General features: G+C 34.1%; 1 protein-coding gene across 1 annotated transcript; it reads right to left on the reverse strand.

Annotated features, from left to right (window-relative positions):
* Positions 1 to 796: 796 nt before the first annotated feature.
* On the reverse strand, positions 797 to 10,693 carry LOC114421827 (histone-lysine N-methyltransferase CLF-like). The gene is made up of 18 exons (XM_028387918.1): positions 10,428 to 10,693; positions 9,833 to 9,934; positions 9,409 to 9,734; positions 8,390 to 8,551; positions 7,555 to 7,639; positions 7,227 to 7,382; positions 7,089 to 7,136; positions 6,947 to 7,018; positions 6,516 to 6,860; positions 6,163 to 6,353; positions 3,752 to 3,887; positions 3,425 to 3,648; positions 3,076 to 3,207; positions 2,125 to 2,215; positions 1,732 to 1,779; positions 1,528 to 1,656; positions 1,348 to 1,425; positions 797 to 1,233 (listed from the first exon to the last, which is right to left on the reverse strand). Exons 1-18 carry the CDS (start codon positions 10,494 to 10,496, stop codon positions 1,042 to 1,044), a joined length of 2,586 nt encoding a protein of 861 aa, XP_028243719.1. The 5' UTR covers positions 10,497 to 10,693; the 3' UTR covers positions 797 to 1,041.
* Positions 10,694 to 11,032: the final 339 nt, after the last annotated feature.

Below are 11,032 nucleotides of genomic sequence, written 5' to 3' on the forward strand. Positions count from 1 at the left end.
TTCTTTTTTAAAACCTATATAAAGAAATATATTGATCAAAATACTTGTTGTAGAACGTCACTGATTGGGTATATATTAAAGCTTTCACAAATGGATGCATGCCCATGTTTTGTGAACTAGGCTATGTTGAAATCAATAGAAGAGCTAACCCATAATTAATTTAAACTTATCTTATCACATAAGTACTTATTTAAATGTTGAAGAGTTTTTAATGTGTTCATAAGTTATTTTAACTTATTTCAATAAATTCTCAAAATAATTTATAAAAAGAACTACAACTTTTATAAAAATAATCTAATTATATTTTTCTATACTTATAAAAATAAATTATACATAGATATTTTCATAACATTTATTTAATAAGAGCTTAATTAAGCTAATTATTAAAATGCATCCTAAATTCACAAATGCTCATGAAATTTAACGACGAGCCAATATGATTTCCTATTCTAGGAATTAATAAGTAAGCGATGGCATCACTTTAAATCTATTTGTTGTACACCAATTTATTAAAAAAAAAAAAAAACTTACAACATTCATCTAGTATAAAACTATATCTTACTCATCATGCTTTGACCATTTTACATTATTCTAGGGCATTTTACAATCTAAATATAGTTTTGTAATGTATAATATTTTAAAAAAAATATTTATATCATATAAAAACATGTTTACCATTACAAATCACTTGCAAAATCTACATAATTTTTTTTTTGTTACAAAGAGGGGCAAAGCCCCAAAGCAACTGCATAATAATTTGTCAGTTTCAATGATTGAATCAATCAAATGTTTGTGGTAAGAATTGTAAACGATATGCGCAATTTTGATTAAGCTTATATTTTCCGTTTGGAATGATGAATACAGTCTGTTAATATCAAAATGAACTGTTTAAATGTAGTTAGTTACCTATGCAGCAACAATTACACGGCCTTGCTACGAACAAAAGCTAAAAGCAATACTTCTTTCCGCTACCAATGAGATTGCTTCCCCTACGTGTGAAAGAATAACCTAAAGAATTGACTTTTAAAGAACAAACTCCCATTAAGCAAGCTTCTTTGCACGACCACTTGAAGGAGCACCGTCCTCTTTTTTTGATCCAGATGCCTCTGGCTTCCGAGCCCACGCAGGAGCCCTATCTGGCTCATAACGATAATCATAGAACAGCTCCTCCCCGGCACAAATCCGTTCCTTGGCAAAAATGCCTACCCTATGATCTCCGGCAACCATAATAACCTGCCAGTTTAAGCATAGAGACTGAATGACACTGAAAACCTAGGATACTCAATGCAATGTGAAATAGAGCTCCAATAAATAACACATTTGAAAAAGGTCAGAACTGATAAATACCTTTGCATAGCAATTTGGATCAGGAGAATGGTTCGCAAACTTCAATTTATCACCCTTTCGGTAAGCATCAAGAACAAACTGCATATACAACAATCGTGTGGTTCATCCTGTGTTTGATACATGCGTATATGTAACAAAGAACTTATCGCCCACAAAAGATACAAAGTCATAAAAGCTTGCCTGATCGTTCAAATTGAAGAGAAAAGATGAATTTTCACGGTCATATATCTTTCCTCGCTTATCTGCTTCCCGATGAGAAATCAACTCTCCAGTATACTCTCCAAGGTATTCATGCTTACCAACACTATTCTGGAGGGTGAACAGATTGCATTAGCAGAAGGAAAAACAACGCACAACCATATAGGATCATTTATTAGTGAATACCTTTAAGAAGGCTCCCCAACCTGATATATCAGACCTTCCAAGAAGAACCTGTGTAAGCATATTATATGTTAATTGCCATCACAGCAAATATAATAGAAAATTACTGATCTTCAAGTACAATTAGCAAAACAAAGAACAGACACAGAAAATATTGAGAAAGAAGAAGATTGCTATATTGGATTGACCATCAAAGTCCATGCAAAATCACATCTTCATGAGGAGGATTATATGTCTACACAGGGAGTTTCATTTCTAAGCATGATTCCATCCACTTCTCTCAATCATAATATTATTTTGATAAACGAATAAATTTGGCAGACAAAAAGCAAACAAATCTAAATACCTGTGTAAGATTTCAAAGAGGGACAGAAAAAGGCAGTCAAAGAATATTACCCTTTGCTGCTGTTTGAGAAGAAGCTTCATGTTTCTACATTCATAATTATCCCCTCTTTGGCTAGGAATCCCTAGTGTACCATCGCCACAACTGCAACAATAAGACCCAAATAGAAAAAAGTATCATAGCAAACAGAGACTTGAGATAGACTAGTAATCAACATAACAGGAATAGTATATTATAAGCACTTAAGAAGAAAGGCGGAGAAGTCCTGAAAACAGACATAAAATCAAATCTTTTCCTAAAAGCCAAATAATTATTCAGAGCCATCATTGTGAGGAAATTATAACAGACATTTAGTTGACAGAACAATCAATTCAACGGGTCAAATTATGAATAAGTTTATAGTGATGAGGAAGGTCTGAGAAATCTTAAATATACACATAAAATTACAATCAAGGATCAACATAAAATCAATTAAAAACTAAGAAGTTAAAAATATCGAAGCACACTAGTTCAAGATTCTATCTTTTTTTATCAAGATCTCACTTAAGGATTGATAAAAATGTGCAAGAATACAAACACATGTCTGCTCTTTCATTAACATAAATAAAAATTAGCAATCAAAAGCATAAATCATATTATATCATCCCAAAAAATTAGCAATAAAAATTAGCTCTAAAAACTTCTAATCAGCACCAATCATTCTTAATTAAGAAACTCATTGGCCAAAAAATGATTTTGGCCATTATCGCATGTTAAGATTATATATCAAACTATGTTTTGCAATACTAACTCAGTAATCACCTCTACATATTTTTCTTTTCATCCCTTATACTTAAGTCGACAATTACATGCTTGCAAAATAATTACTTCCAAGGAATATAAGAAATCATACCATCCATTCCATTTATGAAAATTTATTATTGCCATCTAAAAGCAAAAGATATGAATCTTACAGATGACAGAGCAATGCTACACAAACACAACCATAAACATGTAAATCTCACCTGACCCAACAATTCCTACAAACATCTGGATCACATTCCCTATCTGCAGCAAAACATGGACATTGACGACTTCTGCATTGACTCTTAGCACAATGACAGCCACGAAATCGATTCTTGCAGCTCTTGGGGCATCTTGATATGAAAAGGGGAAAAAAAGAAATCATTACTGGATGTTGGGTGCATGGGGCTGTCAGGTAGGCAAGTCGCAATAAAATATCTGTGTAAACTGTAAGTACAATAATCCCTAGAATTTGTGAAACCAGCATGGAATGCAGAAAATCAGCAAAACACTACAATTCTACATGCCTCTCTTTCATCAAGGTTCTATTTAGCAACCTCAAAAGCTTACCCACAGTACTTCTCACAGCAGGTTCCATTTTGAAGACAAGGACACTGCTTTCCACAAGCCGATTGGCAACCACATGGATTATACTGCCGGCAAGGCTGATCCTTTCTCTCTGTAATCCTTTTCCTAATTGAATGATAAGCAGCAGATTTCCAGGTGTACTTCAATCGACGAACTCTTCCTCTTCTACGTAAGAATCTAGACCTTCGTCTCACTTCATTAGTACCCTTACATTCATTTGACCAAAATTGGCTCAGTTAAGCAATATTTGCAAGAAAAAAAGAAACAGCAAAGTGAAAAGTACACTAAGTCTAATTATATTAAATTAACCTTGGAATAGCAGTCCATGAGGGAATTTGCAACATCCCCAGGAGGACCAGACATCTTTCCATCTTCACAATTTATGTATTGGAAAACATCCCAACATGTCTTTAGGCCATTTAAGAGATTCCTAGCTATTAAGCAACTGTAGTAAAAAACAAAAATAGGTGATTGACAGTCAGAAAGAGAAAAAATATGTTTAAAGATATTGTGGAGATCACTGTATTAGCCCATCATAGTTAAAAGAAGTGAACAATTCAAACATAAGCAACTATCAAACAAGATACGAGTGGGCAAAGTAAGGCATTCTAAACTACATGTGATAAAATTAAAGTTGACCCAACCACATGGAGAATCTGTAATTTACCCAATATTTATAATTTATTAAATCAGAAGTTTGAGCTATAGAGATGACTCCTCATTTATTCTTCAAACATCTTTTTTGTCATATCGTAATTAGCTTATGTGCCGCACCCAGTTTTCACATCTTGTTATCTTCCCAGTTTTAATATCTTTCATTGAACATTAAATGCACATAATTAACAATAACACTTGCTATTTGCTAACCATTCACTTTATCATTAGATTAGACTACAGCACTAAGCTATTCAATATACCAGTTTTGTTCCCTTTCTCATTAAAGGAATGGACCACCAGCCATTAAATTCAGAATAGTGGCAATAAATACTAATTTTAGTTAGAACTTTGGTTTCATAGGTCACTGGAAGGTTCTAGGTCCTTGAAGCATACTAAAGTTTCCTTAACATATTGAGAAATGGAGATAGATTTACAAAACACTTCCGGTCCTTTACCTAAGAAAGGAATAACTAATTCACCAAGACCAACAAAAGTAGTTAATTTTCATTAATAATGTCATAGATTTAAATTTTATTCCAAAAGTACCCATAAAATTAAATGGCATAATAGTCTAAGTAGTAGTCATATTTAATGACACTACACATAATTCAAGTAATAATTTTTCCCACAATAAATGTGGCTTATATTGTTATTAACCAATAAATACATCCTCCAACATGGGCAATGAGTGATTGTCCCGTTAATAGATTTCACAATAAATTAAGGGTATAAAAGAAAATTTACAATTAATACATCTAAAAGTGGGCCCATGTTTCTTATATAAAGGACCGGAGGGAGTATTAATGAAATAGTTGGTCATTGTAACAACTACAAAGGATTACAAACTAAAATCAGCAAAATAGATTGTTAGTATAGTGAGTATATCAATTTAATAGGTAAAAACAGTTACTTATAATAGTTCCTAACTGACATTCACTGATATTTTAATACATCATTATTTGTTACCACTTCAGAATTGGTCTTAAAGTGAGCCGAATGGCATCATGTGATCTATGTAGCAGATCTCACCTAGTGAGTTAAGGCTTTAGTTGTTGTATTATTTCTTACCACTCAACACTTTATATGAAAAATAGAGGTAAAATAAAGAATGACATGTCAAAACTTCAGGTGGATAGTGTAAATTCTTTTATACTAACATATACCAATTAAATTCCAAGTATAGAGGAAATTGGTTGTTTAAATTTGATAAATGTTATGCTACCGAACTTTCATTAGGCAAAAATTCTAGACTTCAGAAAATCCCCATATTAAAAAAATTAAAAAATCCTCTAAAAAAAATAATCAGGAATTAAGTGGTTTTTTTATTTTTACTTTATAGTTTATTGGATTTAAGCAATTAAAAACACACAATCCTAAATCCTTCCACATTTAAAAGATGTTGTTCGACATAAGTATGAACCTGCCCTTTTGGTTTTTTCATAATAGGTGCCAGTCCAATGCACAGATGTACATTTAGACTTTCTTTTATAAATGAACTACTTTGCATAACTATTTATAAATATTAAATAAGTTCTCTCACAAAACTAACCCTAAAACATTTTTGTCTAGCCTCCCCCGTGCATCATGTGGGTTTAATATAATTAATAAGTAAGCCTCAAACACCCCTGCAGACCTTTTTTTAGTTTTCATTTGAAAAAGCTATGCTTTAGATAGTTGATGAATAAAAATGAGATATATTTCCATCACCATGCAGCTTGTGCTTATTTCAAGTAGCCAAGTATAGAGATTGGTTTCAAGAATAAGATTTTAAAAAATGAAATCCTATCAACCAAGTCAATATCTGCATTTTGAACCAGATCAATTATGAACAAGGTTGACTCAAAGCTTCAAAATTATACCCATCCATTCCCCATGAAATTGACTGAAGACAAGCTTAACTTCATATAAACACTTGGACCAGTGGTCATACTCTTGCATGCTTAATTATTTTCACGCCAGCACTAATTACACCGTCCATGCATTACATTATATTATATACTTAATTACTTAATATTTAATAAAGAAAAATAAGCCAAGCATCCCCAATCAAAATATAAGCTAACCTGTTTCTACCAAAAATCTCCATTCCTTTCTCTAAAAGCCCCTTTTCAAGAGCTTTCCAAGATTTATTATCTGTGATTTCTGGTTTACAAACATTGTCATCTACAAACTCTTCTTTCCTCATGTTGTCTTCACTGCTCATGGCATGTGGGTCAGTGACCATATCATTCGATGAACGGTCAAGAGCTTCACTCTGCATTATTTAAAGATTATTATGAATCAATTCCTTCTAGATCTTCCCGTGCAAAGAAATTTAACAGATTTATGTGGTAAATAATTGTTTCTTCGTTATCTTGGTTTGTTTATAATTGAAGAAAAATGCAAGTTTCATAAACAAAGGAACAACATTACTTACAATGGAATCAGAATCAGAAACCATTGTTTTCTTCTGCCGTTTCTGCATGCATACTAGGACTCGTTCTGCCACTCGCTTACTGTTCCTTTTACCAATTCCACCTTTCCCCACAGGTTTAGTTTTAGGAGGTGCTGAGCGGGAGGCTGAGACAGCATCTCGTCCAGGACCATTCTCTGAGTCACTACTCTCTGATATGTTCTTTGCATTAGATGAAGCACTTTCACTTTGGCTACATTTTATCCGCCTCTTAGCAGAAGACTTCTTCCTAGATAAAGCACCACCAGAGGACTTCTCTTCATCAGCCTGGGCAGAGGATGTTTTGGCAAATCTTTCTGACTTAAGTACCTAAATCAAGGTTTAAGAAAATTGTTAAAAAAATTAATAATGATAATAATAGATGGATAGATCCCTAAGAACAGACAAATGCATACCGATCGGAAACAATTTGGCCCACAGGGTGCATTTTCGGTATCAGGAGGGTTCCATGTAGGTTGCTTCTCAGCCTGTTAAAGTACCAAGTCATGCCTCAATAGATACTGTAGACTACATGAAAAATAACCAATAAGTGCTTACAGGGAAGACAAGATCCTGTGAACATCCATGTAATCTACAATCGAAAACCTGCAAAGTAAAATATGGTAACCAGTGAGATATCAAGAGAAGATAGTGCAAGCTATGCAGAGCCTTTATGGTGGAGGGGGGGGGACTTACAAGACATCGTCGACAAAAGAGGTTGTCAAAAGAGTCAAGAGCTGCTTCAAGATCCTTTTCCAGAAAAAAATTGCCACTTTGAGAATTCTCTTCAGAATCTCCAGCCTTGGAACACCCGCCAGCATTGTCATGAATACTGAGGGTTTCATACTTTGCCTGTATAAGATGTTTGACGGTGTTTCATATCTCTGTAAAGCCAGCAAAAGAAAATGGGAAACAGCTGGACGAAAGCTTACACTATGACCAGTTTTCATCAGAGTAATCAAGAGAGAGATGGCAGAAGCAGAAAATACATAGAGGAACAATTCAATGAATGACAAAAATTTACCTTAATTTCACTGGTGTTTCTAGAAAAACACTGAGCCAACGACTCCAGAACAATGTCAGTTAAACCAAACTCTTTGACAGTCATGCTGTAAGATCAAATCAGACATTATGAAATCCAAAAAACTGTCTGTCATGCAACACATGAAAAACAATTGTAATATGATGCAACATAATAGCTAAACATCCTAACATGAAGAAGCATACAAACATGACAAAAAAAAAAAAAAAAGATCACAGCAGAAGGATGCAAAGTAACTGAAGAGCTTTTTATCTTAATGGAATCAACGAGATCAATTGACAGGATAAACCAAGCATGTAATATTTCTATTAGTATAATAAGTGTATGCAATAGTTTCTTTTTCCAATAAAGGATTGAATTATACATTTAACTTATCAAGGATCCTCTTTGATTCCTTCTGTAAATAGGAAATATAATAACAAAAAAATAACTGTCAAATCATCCTATCAGAATCTTCTCTTATAGTCAACTGAAAGACAATGCCACATATGCTCCAATGTAAAATAATCACAAGAGTAAACTCATGTGATACTTCATAGACAGTGAGCAATGGTCCAATGGAAAAGAAAAAAATGCTTAAGTAAACTAGAGTCTTTTTTAAGTGCATAAATAAATAACTTCTGAATAACATTAAAACACAGAAAGTGAGAGAGAGAATGAAGACATTGCTTCCTACTCTAAAAGCTTAACCTCATGAACATGACACAATACAATCAGACATACATTGAAATTTTATTTTACATACAAACATAAAAGATCTGTCAAGGAAAAAGAAAAAGTAAAAGCACCCAATAATAGTTTACTAAGCTATACCAACCGAAGTATATAATCTTCTGATTCTATGAATTCTCTTTTCTCCTCTTCATCATCCATAGTTTCCTCTTCACTGTCACTGCAAATCAGTGCTTCTCCACCATTCTGATCATAATAAATTCGTCTCCGGCCTACAACTGACTGATCCTCGGTCATTCTTTGATTTCTGTACCAGAATGAACACAAGTAGCAAATATCTTCAAGAGATCCAATTTTTTTACATAAATACAGAAGAAAACTATATAGACAAAAAATAATGAATTGAAACAGTGTAACTACAACACAATAAAAAAGAAAGATGGGTGCTATGTGAAAAGGTAAAAAAAAAAAAAGTATAGAGACTTGAGTGCTTAATAAAGAAAACACAATAAAAAAGAAGTGTAGAATGAAGATTTTTTAAACATTTTCTCTGCCTTTAATTTCCTTCAATTGTATGCATGATACATTCACTTAAGACATTAGGTTAAATTCAAAAACAGATGGCAATGAGTCATAATTCAGGATATCCCAGAATTAACCACTGGTTAAAAATCACATCAAGGATAGGAATACAACAAAGCAAAAACAACCAAAGCTTTTATCCACTAGGTGGAGTCACCTACATGAACTAATGAAAACATTAAGTCATGTCATGAACCAAATTCTCAGAAAGTAAATTTATATCTAAGTCCTTTTCAATGGTTTCAGCTAGAGTTTTCCTCGGCCCACTCCACTATAGGGACTATACTCCATCTGATACACTCTTGTCTTAGTGGATCTTCTTCTCACATAACCAAACCAACTAAAACAAGATTCTATTGTCTTTTCCTATTTTCAACCCCTACTTTCTCTCTAAAGCTAATATGCATTCATGCGTGATCCTTTTTTTTCTCCAATGTCCACTCATCATCCGCAAAAATCCTCATTTTTGCAACACTGACCCTATGCTATTGTTGTCTCTTTACCACCTAACATAAGTACCATACAGCATTGCAGGTATTATATATGGCCTATGGGAAAGAAAAACAGATCAAGGCAAACAACCTGTCCAGAAAAATCCATGTAGTGTAAGGAGGCAATTTTTTTACTTCAGGTAACTTGATGGGACGAACAGCATTCTTTACGGCAACATTAGACCCTAGAAGAACTGCTGTAGAACCATGGTTATCATCATGATAGCCGTTGCTCTCCACGTCACCATTACTCGCATGAACACCATTGTGCATATCAATTGCATCTTTTTGCCTCTTTGTCAGTAGGTCCAGACTTCTATTCGTATCAGTAATGCTGCAGTTCCTTCTCTCCGTTGACATTGTGCAGAGATGGTTAGTGACACCAACCAGCTTCTGTCTGCTTTCCTCTATTCTTTTCTGATATCCAAATGCACATTATAAGAAAAAGAAAAGAAAGAAAAACAAGTACAATCAAAATCAACAACGAATTACAGCCATAAGTTCATCTATTACACCTTTACATAAACAACTCGTTCTGCAGCAACTTGTTTCTTCAAAGAATCAATAACCAGCAGCACATCTTTAGCAGTCGGACTTGAACCCTCCACTTTATTCGCCTGCATTGAAAAGATAGCAGTCACACTCACAATTCAAGCAAATCCGCTAGTCAATCTCGGCATGTAGTGATTGCAGGAAAGAATTCCATCTGACACAACCAATGCACAGACTCCAACTCAATAACCATAATCTTCCGTGACCAAATGAACCAGGCAAGTAATAAAAGCTCATTAAAACTTCCCCTAAATGCTGGAAAATCGAACCACATCTCGAATATCCTTCACTATATACAATGCAGCTACATCTCCACTTTCAGCCTATTTTAGCAAGCATTTACCCAAAAAAAATAACGTAGAAAGGTTGTTTTATGTTGAAGCAACATCAATAGGTTAAAAACGCAGCCAGAGAGAGAGACGCAAATTAAAACCAGATCGAAGCAAAAATGGAAATAAAATTAAAAATCGAAGCGAAATCAAGTTAGCTGGCATGAGTTAGGGAGAGGATAAGATAACGAATGCATTGGAGAGATATAGAGAGAGAGAGAGAGAGTACGGAGGGATCGACGAGAGGCTCTGATCTGGAAGAAGAGGGCGAGGGCGAAGGCGAAGGCTTCGACGCCATTGACGGCGGCAATGGTGGCGGAGCTTATCGGAGCCGAACCGGAAATGGAAATCGGATCGAGATCCGAATCATGCAGGTGGAATTGGCGATGGATAAGGGTTTTGAGTTTAAGGAGTGGATTTGGCGGGGCGAGTTGAAAGTTGAAACCCTAAGTTACGTGTCAAAATCCTTAAAAACCAAATCATAAACAGACGAAAGTTAAACGAATGATTAAATTTATAACATTTTTATACTTTTGGGTCTAAAATTTTAATTTTTATATTTCGAAAATGAGAATGCTTATAACAAAAATGGTTATCTTTCAATTTATTTCCGCCGCTTGGACGACACCTTTTCTTATTATTATTTTTTTCTCATTTGTATTTTTCAGTATTTTGGTTGTTGGGTAAGTGACTGGAATGGGGGGAACGCGATTTTGAATTTATATGCTCTGTGGAAATAAACTACGCTCTTAAGTCTTATCCCCTCCTTCGCTAATGTTCTTCCCTTTATTTCTTTTCTTCAGTTCTGTTGTTGGTACTCACGAATTAAAAATT

Source organism: Glycine soja, chromosome 1, assembly GCF_004193775.1.
Source record: "Glycine soja cultivar W05 chromosome 1, ASM419377v2, whole genome shotgun sequence".
Lineage (NCBI taxonomy): Eukaryota > Viridiplantae > Streptophyta > Magnoliopsida > Fabales > Fabaceae > Glycine > Glycine soja.